The sequence below is a fragment of the Microcaecilia unicolor genome, chromosome 3 (assembly GCF_901765095.1).
Source record: "Microcaecilia unicolor chromosome 3, aMicUni1.1, whole genome shotgun sequence".
In the NCBI taxonomy this organism is placed as follows: Eukaryota; Metazoa; Chordata; class Amphibia; order Gymnophiona; family Siphonopidae; genus Microcaecilia; species Microcaecilia unicolor.
Genome location: NC_044033.1, coordinates 5370948 through 5398473, shown reverse-complemented (window position 1 = coordinate 5398473; position 27526 = coordinate 5370948). Strand labels below are relative to the sequence as shown.

Here is a 27526-nt window from a genome sequence, read left to right as displayed (position 1 = left end):
GTTGTACATCTGTAGGGCCAAACTCCACCGAAGTAGCTTCCCATTCTCTCCTGAGACTTTTAAATCTGATCATTAGATTGTGATCTGTGATGACAGTAAAGTCTCACTCATATAGATACGGTTGCAGTTTAAGGGCCCAACTAAGGCCAGGCATTCTTTCTCAATAGTTGCATACGCTACCTCTGTCCAGGAACTTACGGCTCAGATACACAATGGGGTGCGCTGTTTATTTGACTGAGTTCAGCCTTAATGCCAGATTTCAAGGCATCGGTCTGTACCATGACTCTCTAATGGTAGTCTGGTGCAGGAAGTACTGGAGCGGTAGCTAACGCAGTTTTTAACATTTTTTTTTTTTTTTGTTACATTTGTACCCCGCGCTTTCCCACTCATGGCAGGCTCAATGCGGCTTACATGGGGCAATGGAGGGTTAAGTGACTTGCCCAGAGTCACAAGGAGCTGCCTGTGCCTGAAGTGGGAATCCGACTCAGTTCCTCAGTTCCCCAGGACCAAAGTCCACCACCCTAACCACTAGGCCACTCCTCCACCCTTCTCCTCCACCACTAACTCCAGACTCCATTCCTTTTATCTTGCTGCACCGTATGCCTGGAATAGATTTTCTGAGTCAGTACGTCAAGCTCCATCTCTGGCCCTCTTCAAATCTAAGCTAAAAGTCCACCTTTTTGATGCTGCTTTTTTAACTCCTAACCCTTTATTCACTTGTTCAGAACCCTTATTTTATCATCCTCACTTTAATATTCCCTTATCTCTTGTTTGTCCTGTTTGTCTGTCCTAATTGGATTGTAAGCTGTGTCGAGCAGGGACAGTCTCTTCATGTTCAAGTGTACAGCGCTGCATACGTCTAGTAGTAGTAGTAATATAGAATACTTCAGAATAAGAGGTGGGCCTTTTTGGGGAATGTGCTTACTGATGTCCTGTCCCCTCAGATTTTTCTCATCAAGTTTCCATGTAATTGTATTGTTAAAACACTTTGACAGGTTTCTATTTGTCCCCATCACGTTCATTTACATTTTCTGCACAGGTCATCTCTGAATGTTAAATCTGAACTTTTGTTCTGTTGGGATGTGTATGGAGACAGTAAAGATCAGCAGTATAGAATGTTTGTACGTTTGGGAAGCTCGCCAGGTGCCCTTGGCCTGGATTGGCCACTGTCGTGGACAGGATGCTGGGCTCGATGGACCCTTGGTCTTTCCCAGTGTGGCATTACTTATGTACTTATGTCCTCTACTTGGCTCACTTTTATTACATAGAGCAGTGATTTAACCTATTGTGATGTCATAGTGGCTCATTCCACCAATAAGAGCCAACCTCATTAGTGATGTCACAATGGCTTGATTGTATAGAATGTTTGTACGTTTGGGAAGGTCGCCAGGTGCCCTTGGCCTGGATTGGCCGCTGTCGTGGACAGGATGCTGGGCTCGATGGACCCTTGGTCTTTTCCCAGTATGGCATTACTTATGTACTTATGTCCTCTACTTGGCTCACTTTTATTACATAGAGCAGTGATTTAACCTATTGTGATGTCATAGTGGCTCATTCCACCAATAAGAGCCAACCTCATTAGTGATGTCACAATGGCTTGATTGTATAGAATGTTTGTACGTTTGGGAAGCTCGCCAGGTGCCCTTGGCCTGGATTGGCCGCTGTCATGGACAGGATGCTGGGCTCGATGGACCCTTGGTCTTTTCCCAGTGTGGCATTACTTATGCACTTATGTTTCAGCAGTAATATGCTGGCAATGATAGTTCCTCTCCCCCCCCCCCCCCCCCCCCCGCATGGTTTTCTTTCTGGTTTCTTTCCGATTTGAGGATTTGATTAGGCATTGTGTGGAATATTTCTTGTCTATATTTTAAGTTGCATTTTACGTTTTGTATGTGTGTGTTGTGGGGGGGGGGGGGGGGGGGGTTGTGTTTGATCAAATTATTAAGGTACCAGCTCAGTAAAAAGAAATTTTGAGTAACATGTTGTAATCGAAAGTTAAACTATTGAGATATATAAATTCCAAAACAAGTAATTCACAAATCTTATTTTGACACAGCACCTTTTCTGGCTAGAGGTCTGCTGTTGTGAATGACTCAGGTGCTAGTGTACAGACTTTAAACTCTCTGCTTGCATCCGCTGTACCCCTGTGGGCAGTGAGTTCAGGTTCACAATCTCTGAACCACTAATCCCTGAATCACTGCTGGGTATCATGTTGACTGTTCCAGGAAGCATCCAGTGTTGGTTTCCTGCCCCTTGTGCACTGCTCAGAGTCCCTAAGAGGAGCTGCCATTCTGATTCCTAATTGCAACAGAAAGTGATGTCAGCTGTAAGAGTAGCTCTCTTGTTTTTACTAAATGGATATGGAGGAATCACATAGACTGCTGAAGGAACTTTGAGTCAGCTAACTGTTTCTTACATCAGGTCTACAGGATTCAGCTCACGTCCTAGAGAAAAAGGGCAAAATCTACAGTGCCACGCTTGGTCAGGTGGATATCATGCGCGGAACCAATTCCTACTACAAACTGCAGCTGTTGGAGAGTGACAAGGAGAACAGGTTAGTCTTCACCTCTTCTGCCTCCTTGTCTTTGTGTTTCAGTGTCTTTCCATTGCTTAAATCTTCCACAGATTGAGTGGATGCCGATGCCCAGTGGTTAGTGCAGTGGACTTGAAGAAAAGACTAGACGATTTAATATTTAATATAAAAAGTAGTTTATGAACTGAATATCAATCATATTCAGGAAGCATTTCTTGATAAGCAATATATAAGTCAGAATGAATGATTAAAAACAAAGCAATGTACAGCAGAGAGAGAAATCAGAGTGCTTAAAGCAATGCTATAGACAGACAAAGAAAAATTCAAAAATGCTTACTTATTTCTTTGTTCCCTCTCCTTATAATCTTCTCCTGATATCACGTGCTTGCAGGCTGTATGCAGGCAGGCTGTAACATACCATAAATTCTTAATGTATAGCAGAACATATGCTGCATCTGGTTCCCATTATCCACAGACTTTCTGGAGCCTGCCTTTGGCTAATGTGGGCCCCATCATGTCCCAGGAGGTTTTAGTGTTGAAACAGCTAGCTCTGCATGTTTTTTGAAGCATTCCACTTCAATTTTTTATGCTTTTATTCAACATTTTTATGCTTTTATTCAACATCCTCCCTTTTGAGGACTGATTGTTTCAGGCCTCAAACATCTGTTTTAGCTCCAGTCTGTTTCCTTTCCTCCCTTCTAAATCTCCTCCCCCTTGTTATTTATGATATGCTGTGCCTGCAAGCTCTGTCTTTTCATCATCTTTATCATACATCTTTCAATCTGTTGACATATTAAAGTTCTATTCATTCTGGATTTCAGTTACCATTATCATTTTAAAAGCATCCTGGCACATCTTTGCAAACATGCTAATACATGTTGCATTAAACAGATTCAATTGTACTAGGGTACAAAATTTATATCTCTTGAGGTATATAATTTATAGGATAGTGAGCTTCATTAAAGGGAAGTGCACTGTCATTCATTCTTACTTTTCATTAGCTGATGTGGCATTAAAAATTACACAAATTAAAAGCATAACATTCATTGAATCAGTTGTTACAACATTCTGCGTGTAAGTGCACTTTATCGGGGGAATGTGTTCAGTTGTCATACTATTAATCAGACACCAACATGATGTCTGTGGGTACTTGTCCATAAGCAAGGCTTGCTTATAAATAGTCTCATTTGTCCAATGAAGGTTTTCATCATCTCTTACACAGGTATTATTGGGATAACAGACATGATTTTATCATTGTAGTCCCATATATCATAGTTGGCAAGGACAAGGATGATGTCAGTCAGTGGGCACATATGATACAATCAGTCAAATTCAACATCTTGGCCACTGTAACAAGTCTATTATCATATGTGTTCATTGTCCATTAACAAACAACAACAGTCCAATACCATCATGTTTAGGGACATGATGTTTGTTTATTCTTTGTCCATTTCAATGTTATTAATTCGTCGAATATCTGCTAAATGTATCCAAGAAGTATGACCTTCCAGACAGGCAGCGGTCTGAGTAAGGGCCGTGATAGCAAAAGGCCCTACATACACAGGATCCTTCCATGTTTTATGTGTAAAATTCTTTCGTAGCACTAGGTCACCTACTTTAAAAGCACAAACATCATTAGTAGTTCCTGCCTGTGATATTACATTTGTTCGGATCATATCACTTGTCAGGTTCAACATAGGTTGTAGCTTTTGCCAGTACTGAGCTGTGCTATCAGTACTTGCTGTCTGCATCGGGAAAAAATGACGTCCTGTCTGAATTTGGAATGGGGTCAATTTAGTACGCCCATTAGGTTGGGCCCTTATAACCATCAAAGCTAATGGTAACAAATCAAGCCAGGTATATGATTTTCCCACCATTTCTTTATTGAGAGATTTTAATAAGACGCACAACCTGTTGAATCAGGTTATCAATTTTTAAAGTCCAAAATCTTTGCTCAAATTGTTGCCTCATTGTTTCCTTATTCCAATGCATGGTTGCATGCCACTCAGCCAATACCTTAATCGCCTGGCTCATTGGCATACAAGGTAATCCTTCTTCTGCATTAAACCATTCACTTCCCAATTTCATACATCCTCTCTTCAACCATTTTTCACTTTCCTGTCCCTCTGGCTGCCACATTTCAATCTTATCTACATTCGTAAGTGGCCCTTCCTGTGTCTGTCTAGTATTATACAAAATCTTTTCACTTTGCTTAACCACTTCCGTTGCTGCTGCATCAGCCATTGCATTACCTAGTGCCTCAAAGGTTGGCTTTTCAGTGTGGGCCGGGGTCCACACAACTGCAGTTTTTCTACCTTCACGTTCCCTTCTTGCCAAAATTTCAAACAGCAATTTCCATATGTGTAATGTTTTTTACCTGCACTGGTTATCATCCCCCTACGCTGCCATTTTAATATATGATACTGTAGTGAACTTGCAACGTAACCACTATCAGTATATATAGTAACATTTTGAGTCATATCAGTGTGTTGTAAGGCCGTAATAACGGCTAAAAGTTCAGCATGCTGTGCAGTATGATCAGGAGGGGTTTTATATTGTACTTGCATTATCTTTCTTAGATTCTCATCTACCTGCACGCAGGCAAAGCCTGCAACAGTCCTTTCACAAGCTCCATCTGTAAACCATATTAACCCATCAGATAAGGGTTCAAAAGTAAGACAATGAAATGTAGGGATTTCTATAGTATCAATCTCACCCTCTTGATCGACAGGAAAAAGCAGATCTATCTTATTTCTCTGTTCTTTAGTTAATGGTATTATTCTTATATCTTGTCCTAAAAGTACTGCTTGATATTTTCCAAATCTAGTGGCTGTCAATGCAGTCTGGCTAGGGCTCAACAGTGTTTTAATCGTGTGGTTGGTATGTATTACAATAGGAACAAAAGGCATTTGTGCTCTCCATTTACCTACTGCAGCCACTATAGCTGTCAGTAACTTTGGTATTTCTTTCATTCCCTTTTCCACATGATTAAAAGAGCCTGACAAAAAAGCTACTGGTGCATTTACTTCATTGTTTTGATTAATCATAGCTGCCCAACTATTTCCCATGTCTTTTACCCATAGATGCACAGGTGATTGGATATCTATTACTGCTAACGGTCCTGGGGATAACAAATCCCTCACAATCTTAGCCAATATTATCTTATCCTGCTCTTCCAATACAATTAGTGTATTCTTTGGTGTGGCTGCGGGCAGTTTCAAATGTTTATAAAGTCTCATTACTTTTTGTGTATAATTTGGTATCCATTGTCTGCAGTAATTTAACATTCCCAAAACAGCACGTAACTGGGTAACTGTTTGCGGTACCGGAGTTTCATTTAAAATAGATATAATTTCCGGTATAATGACCTTATGTTCTGCTGAAACATTTTGTCCTAAAAAGGTGACAGTAGACTGAGCTATAACACATTTTTCCCTGTTACATTTATATCCTAACTCTCCTAATAACAAAAATAATTTTGTAGTCCAATCTAGGCATTCTGCTTCAGTCTCAGCAGACAGTAGAATATCATCTACATAGACAAACAATGACACCGTGTCAGGCAATTGACTCCTGAAATCCTTTAAATCCATCATCAGTTGTTTTGAGAATACCGATGGACTATCAGTAAAGCCTTGAGGCATCCTAGTCCACCTGTATGCCTCATTCTGTACTATAAATGACGTCAAATCCCTAGACTCTGGATGAAGAGGTATTGAAAAGAATGCATTAGACAAGTCAATAACAGTGTTATATGCATATATATTCTGAGTGTGCAAAAGTGTAGCAGGATTTGCACAAATCGGAAATTGATTTTTTGTAACCTCATTTAGCTCTCTTAAATCATGTACTATCCTTACATTGTTTTCCCCTTTCGGGACTGGAAACAATGGGGTATTATACGGGGATACTGAAGGTTCAATAATACCACATTTCAATAATTTATCAATGTGCTCCAGGGTTTTGGATACTAATTTAGGTCGTATGGGGTAAGGGTCTTGCTTCGGCCCCTTTGCCCCTTCTATTAATTCTATCTTATGGGGTTTTGCATTTACAGCTAGTCCATATGGTGAATCACTTGTACTCCAAATATGTTGTGGTAATTCTTCCATAACCCTTACTTTATTTTCATTATTCAACTGTTGAACCATGGTGAGCAAACTTGGTATTCCTCAGCGACCCTCCAGACCGGTCAAGACGCTTGGGTTATGCACGCCTACCAGCAGAGGGAGACTGAGAACACAAAAACTGAACCTAGCATAAGCCAGCAGCCAAACCCCAAGCAGCCAGTAAATCTCAGTCTCCAGCAGAGGGTAGATGTGCAGCCTGAGCAGTCAGTCTGGTCTGGTAGGATTAGAGAGTCTGATTTTTATACCCTGTACTTAGAATTTGTGCTTCGGGGAAGCGGGTCCGGTGGGGCTCCCTGTTCCCCTAGGGGTTTTACACCCGTGTCCGGGTTTTGCCCCTGCTGTACCTTGTGTGAAGGCAGCCTGGTGCCTCGGCTCCTGTGCTACAGGAACCTTGAGAGCCTTAGCCCTTGTCAGTATATAGCAACTGGGCTGTTTGCTGTGTGTGTGAGAGAAAAAAAAAAAAAAAAAAAAGGAAAGTAAGCAGCAGACAGTGCTGGTCTGCATCAGAAAATTTTGTTGTTTCTCTTTTTGGGGGCTGGCAAGGGTTTTAGTGTGGTTTTGAGGAAGGGAGTAGAGCTGGGGCGATTTTGGCGGTTTGTGTGTGTACCGCTTTAAATTTTAGCGATGTCGGCGGGAAAAGCGGCTCGTTGCCGTTCCTGCGCGCGTCGGGGGATTGAAACGCCCGGAGCTTCGTGCAAGTTTTGCGGTGAGCCTAAGCACTCTCTCTCTTCCCCTCCGGTTTTGGCTGCTGAGGTTTCGGGCAGCAGTAAGGGCCTCTCGGGGTCTGTATCAGGTTCTGGTGCGGTGACGGCGGTCCCGATTTTGGCGGGAACCGCCGCCATCTTGGATTCGGCTCCGCTGGCGATCCCGGCCCAGCAGGTGGTGGAGGGCCCGGGACAGAATGTTGGGTGCTCTCCAGGGCCTTCGGGGGCCATGGGATTTCCACCGGAGTTTGTCTGGTCGATGTTTCAGGCCTGGCAGGCAGGTGCTTCTCAGCCGGAGGTACAGAAGGGGGCAGCTCCTTTGGGGGTCAAGCGCCCACGGTTAGATTATGGGGAGGACCCTGATTTTTTGTCTTTCCCTCCCTCGGAAGATGAGGGTAGTGGATTGGGTGATGAGTTCCCTTTAGACATGGATCCTGAAGAGGAGGGGTCCTTCCCAGGGGAGGATTCCTCGGTGGTAAGGATTTTTCCTAGGGATGAGCTTCCGGAGCTCATTGATCAAGTGATGTCTACGCTTAGGTTTGAGGCTCCTGAGCCTGTTGTAGCGGAGGTTAAGCAGATAGACCCTTTGGTTAAGGGTATTCGTAAGGCTTCTCGTTCTTTCCCTATGAATCAGGATCTGAGGGATATGATCTTACAGGAGTGGTCCTCTCCAGATTTAGCCTGTCGGGTGGTTAAAGCGATGGCGAGACTTTATCCTATTCCCCAAGAAGATAGGGATTCTTTTAAATCTCCTACAGTGGATGCGGTGGTGACGGCAGTCACCAAAGCTACTGCCATCCCGGTTGATGGGGGGACTGCCCTCAGAGACCCTCAGGATAGGAAGTTGGAGTCTTTTGTTCGGCGAAGTTTTGATCTCTCGGCCTTGTCTCTGCAAGCCGCTCTATGTGGAGGTCTGGTGGCTCGGGCGTGTTTCCGTTGGGCTGAAAAGCTTCTGGATGGTCCCGCGCTAGACAGGGCTGCCGTGGTGCAGGAGTTAGCCAAGTTGGAGATGGGATCTTCCTTTCTGGCAGATGCTAGTTATGATTTGTTGAGGGCTTCGGCGAAGAATATGGCTTTGGTGGTTGGAGCTCGTCGGGCCCTGTGGCTTCGTGGATGGACTGCGGATGCGGCTTCTAAATCCAAGTTGTGTTCGCTTCCCTTTAAAGGGTCCATGCTTTTTGGAGAAGAGTTGGATAAATTGGTGCGTGGTCTTGGGGAGGCTAAGATTCCGCGGTTGCCGGAATTGCGACCTAGAGGAGGGGGTCGCGGCATGTCAGGGCGTGCTCGTTTGAAGGATGCCCGGCGCTATAGGCCAGGTAGGTTTAGTGCGCCGTTTAGAGGCAGATATTTTCAGCGTACTCAGCCCTTTCGTGGGGGTCGTCGAGGAGGACGCGAGGTCTCGGGGGGAGCTCTGTCCTCCGGTCGTACTTCCCAATGAAGGTTTGCGGGTCCAGCCTCTGGTGCGAGTAGGTGCTCGGTTGAGTCAGTTTTATCAGAGGTGGGCCCATATCACGACAGACCAGTGGGTCCTCGAAGTGGTGCGAGACGGGTACGCCTTGGAGTTCGAAGAGTTTCTGCCAGATTTCTTTGTAGCCTCCCCTTGCCGCTCTCGGCTCAAGGCCGGGGCAATTCGGCAGACTCTCCGGCGGTTGATAGATTTAGGGGCGGTAGTTCCGGTGCCGGTTTCAGAGAGAGGGACCGGCTGTTATTCGATTTATTTTGTGGTTCCCAAAAAGGAGGATTCCTTCCGGCCTATTTTAGATCTAAAACGAGTCAACGGGGCGTTGAAGGTTCCCTCGTTTCGCATGGAAACGTTGCGGTCGGTCATAGTAGCGGTTCAGTCGGGAGAATTTCTCACTTCTCTGGATCTGACGGAAGCTTATCTGCATATTCCCATTCGGAAGGCGCATCACCGGTTTCTTCGCTTTGCGGTTCTAGGACATCACTTTCAGTTTTGTGCTCTACCGTTCGGACTGGCTACGGCGCCGCGTACTTTTTCCAAGGTTATGGTGGTAGTGGCGGCGGCTTTGAGGCAGCAAGGAGTATTGGTTCACCCATATCTCGACGATTGGCTGATTCGAGCCAAATCCTATCAGGAGAGTGTGGAAGCAACAGCAAAGGTAGTATCTGTTTTGGAGTCGCTCGGCTGGGTGGTGAACAGTGTCAAGAGTCATCTGGTTCCGTCCCAATCCCTAGAATATCTGGGGGTTCGTTTCGATACGGTGCGGGGCCTGGTGTTTCTGCCGCCCGTTCGGATTGCCAAGATTCAGGGGCTGATCCGTCAGTTTTCTGCCAAGCGGTCCCCGTCAGCTCACGGGTATCTTCAGATTTTGGGGCTGATGGCGGCATCGATAGAGGTGGTGCCGTGGGCCAGAGCTCACATGAGGCAGTTGCAGTCAGCGCTGTTGGATCGTTGGTCGCCGCAGTCTCAGAGTTTGGAGGTCAGACTATTCTTGCCGGAGGCGGTGCGATCCAGTCTGCGGTGGTGGCTTCATACTCCGAATCTGGAGAGAGGGATGCCCTTGGATTCTCCGGATTGGATTGTGGTGACCACAGATGCCAGTCTGGCAGGCTGGGGAGCACATTGTCTGGGGCAGGTGGCACAGGGTCTCTGGTCACCGGACGAGGCCCTTTGGTCAATCAATCGGCTCGAGACTCGGGCGGTCCGGTTGGCGTTGCAGGCCCTGCAGTATCTTCTCGCCGGGAAGGCAGTTCGAGTTCTGTCCGACAATGCCACGGCGGTAGCTTACATAAACCATCAGGGGGGCACAAAGAGTCGCGATGTAGCCGAGGAGACGGCAGAGTTGATGCAGTGGGCGGAGCTTCATCTGCAGAGTCTCTCCGCAGGTCATGTGGCCGGAGTGGACAATCTCCAGGCGGACTTTCTGAGCAGGCACACTCTGGATCCAGGAGAGTGGTCGCTGCATCGTCCGCTGTTTCATCGGCTGGTGATGGAGTGGGGACTGCCGGTGGTAGATCTTATGGCAACAGCCAGCAATGCTCAAGTGCCCAGGTTCTTCAGTCGGAGGCGGGACCCTCGGTCCGAGGGGATCGACGCGCTGGTGCTTCCGTGGCCACCGCGGCAACTGTTGTATGTGTTCCCTCCTTGGCCTCTAGTGGGGCGCGTAGTTCAAAGAATAGAGCGATACGTCGGCACGGTGATACTCGTGGCTCCGTATTGGCCACGTCGTCCGTGGTTCGGCGATCTAGTGCGGTTGGCAATCAAGGGTCCCCTGAGGTTGGACGGGTCGGTGGTGTTGTTGCAGGGTCCTATCGTAATGCCCGACCCGGTTCCATTCTCGCTTACGGCCTGGCTCTTGAAAGGGACAGGTTGAAGAAGAAAGGGTTTTCAGCTAGAGTAATTGAGACTATGTTGCAGTCTCGTAAACAGTCCACGTCCTTTGCTTATGTGCGGGTGTGGCGGATTTTTGAGAACTGGTGTAGGGATCGTTCTTATTCGCCTTGGAACTCGTCTCTGCCGCAGGTGTTAGAGTTTTTGCAGGATGGGGTGGACAGAGGTCTAGCTCTTTCTTCTTTGAAGGTGCAGATTGCGGCCTTGGCTTGTTTCCGGGGTAGGATCCGGGGGGTTTCCTTGGCATCTGCTCCCGATGTGGTTCGGTTTTTGCGAGCGGTGAAGTTGATCCGTCCTCCTCTTCGTCCGGTGGTTCCGCCGTGGGATTTGAACTTGGTCTTGGAGGTTTTGGTGGGACCGCCCTTTGAGCCTTTGGTTACAAGTACTTGGAAGGATTTGACTTTGAAGACAGTGTTCTTAGTGGCTATTACGTCGGCTCGGCGAGTTTCGGAGTTGCAGGCGTTGTCTTGTCGGGCGCCCTTTCTGACCTTTTCTAAGGAGAAGGTGTCGTTGAGGCCGGTCCCGTCTTTTTTGCCTAAGGTGGTCTCTTCCTTTCATGTGAATCAGGACATTTCTTTACCGGTTCTGGGAGATAGGCTCGGAGATTCTTCTCAGCGCCGTTTGGCTAAGCTGGATGTTCGTCGAGTTTTGCGGTCTTATTTAGTCAGGACGCGAGAGTTTCGGTCTTCGGATAGATTGTTTGTGTTGTATGGAGGACCTAAGAAGGGAGCTGCGGCTTCTAAGGTAACAATTTCCAGATGGTTGAAAGAAGCAGTTTCTTCTGCGTATTTGCTCAAGGGACGTAGGGTGCCAGAGTTACTAAAGGCGCACTCGACCAGGGGAGTAGCTGCTTCCTGGGCAGAGAGTGGTTTAGTGCCGCCGCAGGATATTTGCAGGGCGGCGGTCTGGTCCTCGCTGCATTCATTTGTGAAGCATTATAGAATTGATGTGCAGGCCAGGCAGGATGCCAGTTTTGGGGAGGCAGTGTTGACTTCTGGGGTGCAAAGTTCCCGCCCTTAGATGTTTACTGCTTTGGTACTGCCCAAGCGTCTTGACCGGTCTGGAGGGTCGCTGAGGAAGGTGAAATTAGATCTTACCTGCTAATTTTCTTTCCTCTAGACCCTCCAGACCGGTCAAGAACCCTCCCGCTGTGTATATTTCTGGTGCTTTGTCCTAGTGTGCTTGAGAGATGATTGATATGGACATTTCTATGTTGCTATTGCTGATAGGACTCTAAATTAGGAGCTTTGGGTTTCTGAAGTTCCATTGTTTTCCTCTGGGTTTCAGAGAAGGACCGCAACGCTGTGGCGTTCGGTTATTTGAAGCACGTTACCAAGAATTGTTTCTGAGTACAGGGTTCTTTGACCTTTCGGGGTTATAGTTTAGGTTTTTTCATTGGTTGCGTTTTGCTTTGTTAAGGATTTACTGGCTGCTTGGGGGTTGGCTGCTGGCTTATGCTAGGTTCAGTTTTTGTGTTCTCAGTCTCCCTCTGCTGGTAGGCGTGCATAACCCAAGCGTCTTGACCGGTCTGGAGGGTCTAGAGGAAAGAAAATTAGCAGGTAAGATCTAATTTCACCTTTCTTTATTTCCAAAATCTAAACACAGTCCTAATTGAGACAATAAGTCTCTACCACACAAATTTACTGGGCAATCAGGTGCCACTAAGAAGGGTACCACAGCCTCCCTTGAACCGTGCGGTTGGCATTCCAAGCGCACCAGAGTGGGTTCTGTTAGCCTTTTTCTTTGTTCTATCCCCGTAAATCCCACTGTTGTTCTATACTGATTTGAAAGCTTAACTCCCAGTGGTTTTGCACACAACACAGAGGTACTCGCCCCTGTATCTATCAAAAATCTCACAGGAGTTCCATATTTGCCAATTGTCAATGTAATAAAGGGTTCCCTTGTGTCTAATCTGAAAATCATTCCCTCCTCCTGACACTGGTCTGCTTCCAGTCAATAGCATTGGTCTGTCTGCCAAGTTGGAAAAGCATTTACAGTGCCTTGTCTCTGTACTGCAGCCCCTGGTCCCTGTGATTGCATCGCCGGCTGCTGTAAGGCAGTCTGCGGGGCACTCACAGGCATCCCTACTACTTGTGGCATCAATCCTTGCTGCGTCTGCATTTGTACTTGGGGCATTCCTGCATTCTGATAACATTCTGAGGCATAGTGACCATATTGCTGACAAATCATATTGTTCAGATGTTATTAAAGATTTTAAATCACCTCTTCTATTAAACCTACACACAGAACTAGCTAGTGACTAATTCAAACCAGATGATCTCTTAACACTGCAGGAATCTCACTTAAAAAAGAGTCAAACAAAGTTAAATTGCAAAGACATTCCACATAGAGAACTAGAAACAGAATAACACATATTTTAAAATAAACAGAGATCAGAATTCCCTATAAGACAAAGAACTTATTTAAATCTAATCTAAAACAATCTTTTAAAAGGAACAAAAAAAATTTCAGTTCTTCCTGAAGCCAAGCCAGACACCCGAGAAATCAAAAACAGATGACATTCCTCAACCTTCAGGCTGAACAAAAGGTTGCTTTTCCCGCTCTTGCTGTATTTTTTCAAACGATCCATACTGAGACCAGCTCAAAAAAGAATCTTTTGCATCATACCATTTCTCATGTATTTTTTCAATCTGTTTTTTTTCTAATGGGAATAATTCTATGACATGCTGCAAAGGGGAGCATTTTTTTGAACTATCTAAATCTAAATACATAGCATATACAGGAGGCTTTTCTTTCTTATCTGCCCCTTTCCCTTTCATTTTATTCTGACTATTACAATTTCTCCTATAAAGCCACAATCTACAAAAATATACTACTGCACCTAAACCAAGAAAATATACAAAACAGAAAACTACAAAACTAAACAAATATATAAGGCCACAGTGTAAGCTTACTCACGCGTCTTCTTATTTCTCTTTTTAGCAAGCCCAGGAGTTATCACCTGTATGTCCACGTCAGTAGTTTGATCAATCCCACATCAGTGGAGCACAGAAATTAGGCTTAAACAACGCTTGCTCTCTCTCAAAATCCTGTAAAAAACTTCATTAACAACACACACTTAATTTGTTCTTCGTCTCGCCTTCTCTTTTCCGTTTGCGGCCTACTCCTGGCTGGCTCGCCACTTTGAAGAAAAGACTAGACGATTTAATATTTAATATAAAAAGTAGTTTATGAACTGAATATCAATCATATTCAGGAAGCATTTCTTGATAAGCAATATATAAGTCAGAATGAATGATTAAAAACAAAGCAATGTACAGCAGAGAGAGAAATCAGAGTGCTTAAAGCAATGCTATAGACAGACAAAGAAAAATTCAAAAATGCTTACTTATTTCTTTGTTCCCTCTCCTTATAATCTTCTCCTGATATCACGTGCTTGCAGGCTGTATGCAGGCAGGCTGTAACATACCATAAATTCTTAATGTATAGCAGAACATATGCTGCATCTGGTTCCCATTATCCACAGACTTTCTGGAGCCTGCCTTTGGCTAATGTGGGCCCCATCATGTCCCAGGAGGTTTTAGTGTTGAAACAGCTAGCTCTGCATGTTTTTTGAAGCATTCCACTTCAATTTTTTATACTTTTATTCAACATTTTTATGCTTTTGTTCAACAGGACTTTGATCCTGGGGAACTGGGTTCGATTCCCACTGCAGCTCCTTGTGACTCTGGGCAAGTCACTTAACCCTCCATTGCCCCTGGTACAAAATAAGTACCTGAATATATGTAAACCGCTTTGAATGTAGTTGGAAAAAACCTCAGAAAGGCAGTATATCAAGTCCCAGTTCCCTTTCCCTATTGGAGATTCTAGATGGAATGTTACTATTCCATGTAGAAGGCTGCACAGGCTTCTGTTTCTGTGAGTCTGACGTCCTGCACGTACCAGAAGCCTGCGCGGCCACATTGGTGATCTGCAAGGGCCGACTTCTACATGGAATGTTGCTAGTGGAATAGCAACATTCCATGTAGAATCTCAAATAGTAGCAACAGTGGAGGAGTGGCCTAGTGGTTAGGGTGGTGGACTTTGGTCCTGAGGAACTGAGTTCGATTCCCACTTCAGGCACAGGCAGCTCCTTGTGACTCTGGGCAAGTCACTTAACCCTCCATTGCCCCATGTAAGCCGCATTGAGCCTGCCATGAGTGGGAAAGCGCGGGGTACAAATGTAACAAAAATAAAATACATAAAAATAAATAAAATAAAAATCTCTTATAATTCAGCTATATGGGTTGGGTTTTTTTTTTTTTTTGAGATGTAGCAATTACAATTACATGTAATGCTGAAGGTACAGTCACACCATGGGGTGATACAGAGGCATTGTGATATTCTTTATTTTAGTCTATGTTCGTTTCCTAATAATTCTTAGCAACCTGGTTGTTCCACTTAACTCAGACACGACAAGACTCAGACAAGTGCAACAATCATGACGCTAGCTGGAGAAGCTCTAAGAGAGCATATTCCTAGCATTCTGTTAGCTTTTTTGGCCACAGCCACACAATGTGGAACCTAGCATTTTCTAGCTTTAATTTGGGTGATTGTTCCTAACGTGCATCGCTTTGTACTTGTCTGCATTAAATTTCTTCTGCCATTTGGATTCCCAACCTTCCAATCTGAAAGTCCTCCTTCAATTTCTAACAGTCTCCATGCGATTAACAACTTCTCTACTATAATAAAACGCACCTACAACGTTCTGAAGCTGATTCCGTGGCTTCAGTGAAGGGTTCGTGGCGGTGTCATATCTCTCTCTGTCCCGCCCTCATGTTAACATGTGATGACGTCGAGGGCGGAACAGTAACACTGAAGGGATCGCTGTAGTTGCCAGGCAGAATGTTGGAGGTGCGTTTTATGATAGTAGATGTGTTCAAAGTTTGGCAAAGGTATGAGGAACATTGCTGGGTGGCTGGGGGGGGGGGGGGGGGGGCAGGGGAGACAATTGCTGGGTGGCTGGAGGGGGGGCAGGGGAGAGAGCAGAATCGCGTGGCTGAAGGGGGGGCCAGGGGAATAGCTGGGTGGCTGGAGGGGGGCAGGGGAGAGAGGACAATCACACACACTCTCTCTCACAGACACACTCGCACCCAGTCTCACTCTCTGTCACACACATACACTCGCACGGTGTTGCCAACCATGCAGGGGGGGGGGGAGAGGCAGGGAGTCCTGAGACCACGGGGGGGGGGGGGGGGGGGAGGGGGTCCTCAGACCTGAAAGGAGGGGATCCTGAGACCACAGGGGGAGGGGGGAGGTATTTCTGTCACACACACACTCTCTCTCATACACACTCTCTCACAGTCAGTGTCTTTCTCTCACACAGTCTCTCATACTATGTTTCACACTGTATCACATTCACTCTCTGTGTCACACAGTCGGTCTCACACACACACTCGGTCTCATACACTCTCGGTCTCACAGAGAGTCTGTGTATCGCACACATACTCTCTCACACACAGTGTATCTCTGTGAAACACTCTCTCACAGTCACTGTGTCTCACATACGCACTTGCACACACTCTCATTCTCACACACACACACACTCTGTCTCACAGACACACTCGCACCCAGACTCACTCTCTCTGTCACACACACACTCGCACATTCACTCTCTCTCTCTCTCTCTCTCTTTCACAGTCACTCTCGCACAGTCACTCTCTCAAACATACACACTCCCAGGAAAACCTTGCTAGCGCCCGTTTCATTTGTGTCAGAAATGGGCCTTGTTTACTAGTTGAATAATAATTCTCACCTGCAGATCTGATCACCTCATGTCTTCTGGGTACTGTTTGAGAAGGATGTTGTGCCTGCTCTTTGTTCGGAACAGTCTCCTGAGCCCCTGGCTGTGATTCTGTTCAAGAAAGCTGGTCAGGGCTCCCTTGTCTTTGCAGGTACTGGTTATTCAGATCCTGGGGCCGTGTTGGCACAGACATTGGCAGTAACAAACTGGAGAAGATGACCTCCAAGGAGGAAGCAATTGATCAGTTTTTAAATCTATACGAGGAGAAGACCGGTAACTACTGGCATGACCCCGAGTTTACAAAGTATCCAAAGAAGTTCTACCCCCTGGAAATTGACTACGGGCAGGTGAATATTTCCTAGGGGGGGGGGGGGGAGATGTAACTGTAGCACTTCTGTAGGGAAAGGAGGGAGGAACTAACAGGCTGATTTGTCAGTATGTTAAAACTGTACCTGCTATACACTGCTTTGGGTAAATCTCTTCATAAAGGCGGTTAATATATCCCAATAAATAATAATAATAATCTCTAGCGTCAGTTGGAAATGAGGCAGAAACACAGTGTGAATATCATTGCAGGGAAGGGCTTAAACTGTAACTCGGATTTTGGACAAAAGTGCTTTTTCCATGGAGGGCCTGACTTTGTCTGCTTGTTAAGCCAAGGGCTGAACTAATTCCTGATTATTCAGTGCCAAGACATGGGTGGCTCCCAGCATTGAGTATTCGGGTATGACTGCTGACCCAGAAGGGCACTGGCTGATATTCAGACTGGTGCCCAGTTAATTTGTCACATAAGGTTAGATAGCTCACTTTATACAGCTATTTAGCATTTTAGTGGACTGAAAATTGCCACTGACCGGCAAATTTCTGCTGTGCCCTAACTCTTCCCCCAGACCACCCGTTAACTAGTTGGTTTTAGCATAGATGGTTTAGAGGCCGACCGAATTTCAGATTCGGCATGGAAACCAGACCAAAAGGTTTTGGTTGAAAATGCCTGTGTGTTTCCTGCTGAAACCAAAACTAACTCGCCCACCTATGATCACCCCCTCCCCCCCCCCCCCCCCCCCCCCCGCTTCCTCGCAATAGTTGCTGACACCTCCCACATCAGTCTTGGTAGCCAGCGTGATGGAGCAGTGGCATTGGGCAGGAATGAGTGGGGTTTGTTCCTGCTATATGTGGGGTGCTTGGGAGGAGGATGGGAGAACTTTGGTTTTGGTTTCAGCTGAAGCTGAGTGCCCAGTTTCAATCGGGCTCTAAGGTGGTTAGAGGGGATATTTAGCTGCACCATCTTGGTTATGTGCTGTTCAGGATCCCTGGATAGTCCTGCATAAGTAATTTAAACACCCAGGAGCTACTTCTGGCTATTTAAATCACTTTGAATATTGACCCCAGAAAGTTTAAATGAGAAAAGTACCTGTATGTAGTAAGTAAACGCTTTGGTTGTACTACAGAAAGGCAGAGTATAAAGAATCAAACATATGAACGGCGAGTGACCGTACTCACTCGCAAATGCGCAGTAGAGACTTCCCTCTCTGGCCCGCCCCCACGTCAATACGTGATGACGGGGGCGGGACAGAGAGGGAAACTGCGCTCCCCCCCCCCCCACCTCGAGTCGCCGCCGTCACCCCACCCGAGGTCGCCGCCACTGGTGCCCCTCCCACCCAGAGTCACCGCTGCCGCCACCCCTCCACCCGCCCTGTCTCATCGCTATTCAACTTACATCTCCGCAGCAGGCAGATCAGCTGAGCTACCGTTGGCCTTCCTTCCCTGCCTGTGTCCCGCCCTCGCCGACGTTACGTCACACGAGGGCGGGACACAGGCAGAGATCGAAGGCCAACGGCAGCTCAGCTGATCTGCCTGCTGCGGAGATGTAAATTGAATAGCGATGAGACGGGGCGGCGAACTCGGGGGGGGGGGGCGGACAGCAGCAACCCACCAGCCCGTTTTAACGGGCTCAACGGCTAGTCTAATAATAAAAAAATATCTGTAAGCACAGTTGACAATATGCATTTATCATATTGAGAGAACACCTGTAACCAGTCTTGTTTCCAATATAGAAACATATCCACAGAACAATCCTTAGCTAAACTCGCAGGGCCTCTTTGACAAAGCCGCTCTGCTGATTCTCGGTGCAGCAAATGAGAGGAAGCCCATTCAATTCCTATGGATTTCCTCTCATTTGCTGTGCAGGAATCGCTAGTGTGGCTGTTTATTTATTTAACTGGTTTTGATTTGATAAACAGCCTTACTCGTACTTAAAGCAGTGCCCATAAAAAATGACAGTCTAAAATAAACAAAATACCTACAAACCCAGCCTACAGTAAAGAGGTTGGGGGAGAGGGGAAGGCTTTGGTTTATAATCTTCCCCTGTGGAGTGGGTCACATCTTACTTGTTCTGTTTAACTATAACACGTGAACATTAGAATCAGTCAGTGACATTGTCTGCTAATAAGTGGGGCAGGTGCTGGAGATTAGGGAGTAAATTTTGTAAATCCTGTTCTCTGTGTGAAAAGGGGGTGTTAAAATTGTGCAGTCCTGTGGGTAAAGTGCTGATATATACACACATTTTTATCACCTTCTGAGCATGGGAAAATTTGTGCACTACAGGGGCTGCTGATTCATGCTGTCTGTTTTGCAAAGCAATCTGGGTAACTGTGTTGCTTTGACAAAATGGGCATCACATAGACGTTATTGTACAAACTTACCCCATAGTGTAAAATATGCTGATGGGTGGGATGTTTGTGTCAAGTAATACAGCGATATTCCAAACCTGTGATAATTATCACCTCCATTACCAATGATAGCAGGCTGCCTTCCTTCCACTCCAGCTGCAAGACACCAGTTGATGTGGAGCCCTAGATTTGCACTTGAGAGTGGAAAAATGTAGCCGGCATTACTTCTGGGGCTAAAAACAAACTTTTCTTTTTTATATAGCCTTGCTTTTATTTTAAAACAAGACCCAGGAAACCTACCTCTCTGTATCACCAGTGTAAAAAGTGTAAGGGTATTTCTATTACATGGCTTCCCACTATTCCAGAACCTGTGTGATACTTGTCGCTATCGACCATTGGGTGAAGATAGAGAACTGAAAACTGAGTGGATACATCTCTCTTTGTCATCCAGTCCAGCTCCTTAGTATTTTCTATCTCCAGCATTGGATGGACACACTTTTCAGCCTCTAGTTCTGAGTGCTTTGCTCCTGGTCCAGTTGATCAACTGGTCCCCAGTTGAGTTTTGCGGGTGGCTCGAGTCTGCAGAGTCATATCTGGAGGTCTTCAGATCTCTGTCTCTGGAGCCCTACAAATTTACTTCTTCCCTTCCTTCCTCCACCTGTCCCCTGCTTCCTATAGAGCTCTCCTTTTCCAGCACAACAACCTAAAAAAAAAAGAGAGAGAGACATTTGCTTGAGGGCATGGGACAGGCCTGAACTTTTCTCATCTGTGGTAAGACTTATGGAGACTGTGAGCTTGAGGGGAGCAACCTGCAGTGGTAAGTCTGACTAAAATTTGACTCGGAACCACTTAGAGGGCTGCAGGTTCTGCTTGGTGCATAGGAGGGTGTGGTGGAACAGGGATTCCATGCTTTATGATTTGTATTGCTGCCCTATAACATCTTTTCCCTTCAGGATATTTCCTTTGATTGGCCAGCAGATGGTGTTTGACCTCTGCATTATAGCTTTAACAGAGGTCTGTTTTCTTTTTAGCTACATTCCCCTGAGGAGAAAAGTAATCTGCAGTGTTATTGGTTAAACATCCTTAGTGCTAATGCTCTGTGCCTTAATTGGCTCTGAAGACAAAAACCTAGCCCAGAATGTGCTTGGAACTCCTCGGTCTCAGTTGGGGCTGTGGAGGGAGTAGACCTCTGCGCGGAGGCCCTGTTCAATTGCTGTGAGCAGTTTTTTTTTTTCTTGACTTCCTCAGGTACTACTTAGGAAGTAAAACGTGTTTGGCTTGATTTAACACCAAATCCTTGTTGTTTTATCTGTTCCTGTTTAAACTTTTATCGTTCACTGTTCAACTTTTTTTTTTCTTATAATAAACTTATTAGTTTGTTAGCTCTGTTGTCCTGGACTAAGAATCCTGGCAATTTTGTGTTCTTGGTCTGTGGGTGGTTTTTTAGGAACTGCGGGACCCCTAGGATTGTGGCTTCGGTGCCCCTAGACATCACTGGGAAAGTAACTGGCAGGTGAGCGAACTTTTCCAGAGGCAGACAGTTTTTGGGGCACATGCATAGGTGCAGGTGGACCTGGGCAGGCTGAGCCAGACCCTCCAGGTAGCCACAGGATTAATCCCAGGTGGGTGTTAGGGGTAATGCTAAGGCGTTACATGACAGAGGGATCCTGACTCACCGCTTGGGACACTTTGTGATGCGCTGGTGACAGTAGGGATGAATGACAACTCCCACAGAGACAGTTAAGTGGTGTTCTCACTGTGGGACTAGGTGTTGGGGTGTTGCAGTGTGTTCAAGTCAGGAATCCCGCAACAAACAGTGGAAATGGTTGGCAACAGCAGGTCTTCAGATTTGGCACAGCATCCGAATATGCTTAGGTCTTCAGGCTCTCCAGCAGGGCCAGTGCACAGTTTGATGCAGAAGAGTGCAGGAACGGGCACCATTTTGTCAGGGCTGATTGGCAGTGAGGAGCACAGCCACCGTTTCATAGCCGCAGGGCCTGACAGATCATTCAGCTGCATCAGGATCTTTGTTTTCTTTGGCATTTATATTAGACCTATCAAATTTGCTGCATGGTTCTTCAGTTTCTCGCCCCGTTGCCCCTCCGGTTCCTAAAAGATCTCAGAACGCCAGGAGTGGGCAGATGAGGCTATCTCTGCTTCTCCTTTCTTATCTGATGTGGCCTTGGTCTGTTCAGAGTAGCCATTGTTTGGGGGATGATCCGAAGGTACTGAGGTTGTTTCATAAAGAGGAGCTCAGTACTCGTATTTCTGTGACACCGGTGGTGCTTTCTGTTGACGAGTGTTCTGCTTTGTTATTAGAGTTCCATCTTTGTCAATCATGAGGGGATTTAGAGGTCCTTTTAATGCCTCCCCTCTGACATTCAGGACCTGATTACTGCAGAATGGGTCTTACCATACACGTGGCTAAGAGTGGGAAGAGCCATGACTCGCCTCTACCCATTAGGGTGTTGCCCTAAAAGATCTACCGGATATGACGCTAGAAGGCTCGCTGAGACAAGCCTTCAAACTGGCTTCTTTGGTCTTTTAAGTGACAGTGTGCAGCACATTCATGACAAGAGTATGCCTGAAGTGGCAGCAGCAGTTGGGCACCATAATGTCTAGCTGGAAGTGGAGTTGGCATGCTTGGCGGATGCTATTTGACGTGTTATGCCCTGCAGTATGTCTTCGACTATCACGACACATCAGCAACTCTGGTTGTGGCACTGGGCAGCGGATGCAGTATCAGTCACGTCTAGTTAAATTGCCATTTTGGGTCAAATAGCTATTTGGAGAAGATCTCAGTAACTTGGTAAAAGAACTAGGGGAAACTGAGCCATAGTGGTTGACGAAGGATAAGATGAAAGCCTCTGGTTGTCCTTGTTCAGAGAGCTCTCGATTTCGAGACAGCAGATGGTAACAGCCTGGTTGTCGGCAATATGGTAAAGGCACGCTGACCTTCCTTTTGTGCGGACAGGAAATCCTTCTCTCAGCTAGAGCTCCCAGTGCCTCCAGAGCTTTCCAGTGATGCGAGGCTGGTCAGCTTTTCTCTTCCTTCGGTGGGAGGGCGCCTTAAGAAGTTTCGGGAGGAGTCATGTCAGACCAGTGGATTCTTGATATTCTTACAGAAGGTTACAAGTTGGAGTTCTCCTACCCAGTCGCTCCTCTCTTCTTGCAGTCTCCTTGTCGAAAGGGAGCCAAGGCGATCGTATGTCAGGCCACTGTGTTTTCCTTGTTGGCACTCCAGGCCTTTGTTCTAGTTCCCCAGGCCAAACAGGGACAAGGCAGATACATCTACTTAGTTGTCCCAAAGAAGGAAGGCACCTTTCTTCCGGTCTTAGAGGTGGTTTACACCTTTGAAATCTGAGTGTTTTACTTAGAGAGACTAAGAGCAGTGATAGTATCGGTTCAAGCTGGAGAATTTCTCACTGCCTTTGATCTCAAGGAGGCAGGCTTACATATAACCATATGACCACCATATTGGAGATTTCTATGTTTTTGTGGTGCTGGGCTGACTCTTCTAGTTCAGAGCTTAGCCCTTTGGTCTCGCTATGGCTCCAAGAACGTTTACCAAGGTGGTTGTGGTGGTGGTGTTCTTCCTTTGGCATCAGGGAATCAGAGTTCACCTGTGCTCATTCCTGCGTTGTCCTAGTCAGACAGTGTGATGGTGACAGAGAAAGTTGTCTGTGTTCTGCAGTCGTTGGGTTGTGTGATCAATTTCAAAAAGAGCAGACTAAATCCATCACAGACGCTGGAGTTTCTGGAATTCGACACAGCACAGGAGAGGATCTTCCTCATGGAGCACAGGAGATTAAATCTCATTCAACAGATAAAAACATAAGAATAGCCATACTGGGGCAGACCAACAGTCCATCTAGCCCAGTATCCTGCTTCCAACAGTGGCCAATCCAGGTTACATGTACCTGGCAGAAGCCCTATTAGTAGCAACATTCTGTGCTAGAGTGGCTTCCCCATGTCCATCTCAATAACAGACTGTGGACTTTTCCTCCAGGGACTTGTCCACTCCTTTTTAAACACAGATACACTAACCGCTTTTATCACATCCTCCAGCTGTGTCCCCCATCTCAGTCAAAGCAGGCCCAGGGTCTGGGGTCAGTGACAGCAGCGATGGAAGTGCTGCCATGGGTATGGGCTCATATGTATCCGTCATAGGAATCTCTTCTCAACCGCTGTTCTCCATTGTTACAAGTACCACCGTCATCTTTCTTGGAAGCTGGTTGCCAGATGAAGTATTCAGAGGTGGTTGTCGCCCAGGAATTTGACCGTCGGAGCTCCTTTTCCGATAACACAATGGGAGGTGGTGGCAATAGACACCAGCAAATCAGGTTGAGGAGCTCATTACAAGGGGTGATATGATACAGACGTTCAAATATTTGAAAGGTATTAATCCGCAAACGAATCTTTTCCGGAGATGGGAAGGCGGTAGAATGAGAGGACATGAAATGAGATTGAAGGGGGGCAGACTCAGGAAAGATGTCAGGAAGTATTTTTTCACAGAGAGGGTGGTGGACGCTTGGAATGCCCTCCCGCGGGAAGTGGTGGAGATGAAAACGGTAACGGAATTCAAACATGCGTGGGATATGCATAAAGGAATCCTGTGCAGAAGGAATGGATCCTCAGAAGCTTAGCTGAAATTGGGTGGCGGAGCAGGTGGGGGGAAGAGGGGTTGGTGGTTGGGAGGCTAGGATAGTTGAGGGCAGACTTATACAGTCTGTACCAGAGCTGGTGATGGGAGGCGGGACTGGTGGTTGGGAGGCAGGAAATACTGCTGGGCAGACTTATACGGTCTGGGCCCTGAAAAAGACAGGTACAAATTCAAGGTAAGGTATACACATATGAGTTTATCTTGGGCAGACTGGATGGACCATGCAGGTCTTTTTCTGCCGTCATCTACTATGTTACTATGTAAGTTCCATCTGGCACAGGACACCTGGATGGAATAGGAGTCTTAAGGGTCGATAAATCGCTTGGAGCTCTGCGCAGAGAGGAATGCCTTACATGACTTTGTTCCCTTAATTTAGTCTTTCGGGCTCTTCAAAAGCCTCCTTTGAAGGCCTCCTTGAAAAATCCAACACTAAAGACAGTGTTCTTGGTGGCTGTTGCATTGGCACGTAGTGTTTCAGAGCTTCAGGCTGTCTCTTCAGGATTTCTTTCTTCACTTTTCAGAGGCGGGGGTCTTTCTGCGCACGGCTCCTTTTCTTGAGGAAGTGGTATCAGCATTTCATCTGAACCAATCTGTGGCGCTTCCATCCTTTCGCAGAGAGGATGAGGAGGCTCTGTTATTCCTTGAAGCTTCTCTATGTGTGTAGAGTCCTCATTAGATATCTGTAAGTCACAAATTAGTCTTTTGCAAATTGGATAGACTGTCCTTTCTTTTTGGTAAAGGCGGTTAACTTAGCGGGGTTTAAAGAAGGTTTGGACGGCTTCCTAAAGGAAAAATCCATAGACCATTATTAAATTGACTTGGGGAAAATCCACTGCTTATTTCTGGGATAAGCAGCATAAAATGTATTGAACTTTTTTGGGATCTTGCCAGGTATTTGTGACCTGGATTGGCCACTGTTGGAAACAGGATGCTGGACTTAATGGACCTTTGGCCCATTTAGGCTTAATGGACCTTTGAAGCGGTGCAAAGAAAAGCTACGAGAATGGTATGGGATATGCGTTACAAGACGTATGAGGAGAGACTTGCTGACCTGAACATGTATACCCTGGAGGAAAGGAGAAATAGGGGTGATATGATACATATGTTCAAATATTTGAAAGGTATTAATCTGCAAACGAACCTTTTCCGTAGATGGGAAGGCAGTAGAACTAGAGGACATGAAATGAGATTGAAGGGGGACAGACTCAAGAAAAATGTCAGGAAGTATTTTTTCACAGAGAGAGAGTGGTGGATACTTGGAATGCCCTCCCACAGGAGGTGGTGGAGATGAAAACGGTAACGGAATTCAAAAATGCATGGGATAAACATAAAGGAATCCTGCTCAGAAGGAATGGATCCTCTGAAGCTTAGCCGAGATTGGGTGGCAGAACCGGAGTTGGGGGCGGGGCTGGTGGTTGGGAGGCGGGGCTAGTGCTGGGCAGACTTCTACGGTCTGTGCCTTGAAAATGGTAGATACTAATCAAGGTCAGGTATGAGTTATCTTGTTGAGCAGACTGGATGGACTGTGCAGGTCTTTCTCTGCCGTCATCTACTATGTTACTATATTGTCCCAGTGTGGCAATAGCTTCCAAGCCCAGAATTGCTAGATGGCTGAAGGAGACTATTGTATAAGTTTAATTGCTGGTAGGGAAGCAGGCTCCTCATGCCTTGCGAACTCATTCTACAAGACATACGGTGACATCCTGGGCAGAGTCTACTTTACTGTCTCTGGAGAATATTTGCAAGACCATGAAATGGTTGGCGCTATATACCTTTGCAAGGCAGTACAGGGTGCTTGTTGTGGCATGCTCAGAATCCAGTTTTGGGGCTTTAGTCCTCGTTGGGGTTGACAGGATCCCACCCACTCTAAGGGTTCTGGAATAGGGGAAGCTATGTAATAGAAGGAGAAATTAAGTCTTACCTGATAATTTTTGTTTCTGTTAGTCCTTCCCACTATTCCAGAGCCTACCCAAGGATTCTGAGATGTTTAGTTGATGTGAAGTAATGTGTCAAATAACGACTATCACCTAGCATGGTGCTTCCTCCATATCTCTTGTTCTCTACAAGTTTTCCAGAGATCAGAGGTCCACACATTTACTCGTCTGATAGTGTTAGTTTAGTGAGTTGTTTAAGGTTGTTGTGTTTATTCTGAGTCTCTCCTTATTGCTTGTCTATATAAATACTGAGGTGCTGGACTAGATGCCAAGAGAGAGATGTCTCAACTCAGTCTTCAACTCTTGCTGGTTAATGGGCACAGCTATCCCACGTGTTCTGGAATAGCGGGAAGGACTGAAGGAAAGAAAATTCAGGTAAGACCTAATTTTTTCATCTGGATCGCACCTCATGAATTCTCTCTCCTGCCTCTGTTCCCTTCCTTGCCCTTTATTCATTCCCTTACTCTGCCTTTTATTCCTGATCCCTCATCCCGATGCTACTTGTGCTTTTTTGCTTTGCTGTCTTCCTTTTCTCTCTGCCTTTCGATCCTGCTCCCTCTTCTTTCCTTCTCATCCTTTGCCGTTACCTCATCCTTTCATCATACTCTGCTATTTTCCTCATGCTCCCTGCCTGAGCCTGTTGCTCGTGCTGTCTGCTGCTTCCCTCCTTCCTCCTTCCCTCTTTTTTTTTTTTGTGTCCATAGGATGAAGAAACTCTGAAGAAGCTGTCTTTGAACTCTGGTGCCAAATCCAAGCTTCCCAAGCCTGTTCAAGAACTCATTACGCTAATTTTTGATGTTGAGAGTATGAAGAAAGCCATGGTGGAATTCGAGGTACTGACACTTCACCTTTCAGCTTTTATCCTGTGCCAGAATTTGAGTCATTTTATCATTTAATTTTTTTTAAGTTGAGAGGCTGTAAATGCAGTTCTTTCTAAAACCCTGTCTTCCATCAACAGTCAGGATTGAGTCAGGCATACAAGTGGGTGACATATCGAAACTGCTCTCTCAGAACTTCAGAGTTCTGAGTTCCTCATTTTCATTTCTTCCCCTTTAGTGAATGAATACAAGTTGAAGATCTTCCTCCTTTTATAAAGTATTTTCTACAATTCTGGCATTGCGTTTCACCTTTTTTTTCTTCTGAAAAGGACATGTATAATTTTCTTTTGTTTCTTTCATTTGTTAAATATATTTGATGTCATCACCAAAGTAAAAGTTTCAACCTTGCCTGTTATGCGGCAAAGAAAAATCCAGAGCTTTGACACTTATTCCAAGTTCCTCCTTTAGCTGGTTTGATCATACTGAAGAAGTCTGCAAACATTGCGCTCACATGACCCCTGGAGCTAGAAGAGATCATCTGAATAGAGTCCATGACCATTTGGAGGCAGAGGTCTATGCGGTGTCTGTAACTGCTTCGCATATGAGTCCAGAATCTTCCATGGAGTGGCCTTCAACCTCTGGGCATGCTGATCTCCACACACAGCTGTCCAAGGGGATAGCAGAGAAAAGCTGATCCGTAAGTCTACCAGGCCTGTAGTGCAGCTTCCATCGGAGCACCTGCCTGAAGAAAAGAGAAGGTGGCTGCTTCTGTCCCTTCATTGCACTTAGAAGAGCATAATCATGTTGGTGCAGTCTTGCCTCTGCCCAAGAAGCAGCACTTAGATTCCTCTGCAGAACTGTATGTTCAGTTCAGCTCACCTTCCACCTGTTCAGAACCCACAGACACAGTGGCTAGAGATTCCTTCATTTATTTATTTATTGCATTTGTATCCCACATTTTCCCACCTTTTTGCGGGTTC

At 45.9% G+C, this 27526-nt stretch overlaps 1 protein-coding gene across 2 annotated transcripts in view; it reads left to right on the top strand.

The window, feature by feature from the left end:
- Nucleotides 1-27526, top strand: part of PARP1 (poly(ADP-ribose) polymerase 1) — a 210030-nt gene that overhangs the window by 108508 nt on the left and 73996 nt on the right. For both annotated transcript variants that reach the window (XM_030195730.1, XM_030195729.1), the window contains exons 12-14: nt 2422-2554; nt 16614-16809; nt 26433-26561. In XM_030195730.1, the coding sequence (XP_030051590.1) occupies nt 2422-2554; nt 16614-16809; nt 26433-26561 (458 nt within the window). The remainder of the gene's footprint in view (nt 1-2421; nt 2555-16613; nt 16810-26432; nt 26562-27526) is intronic.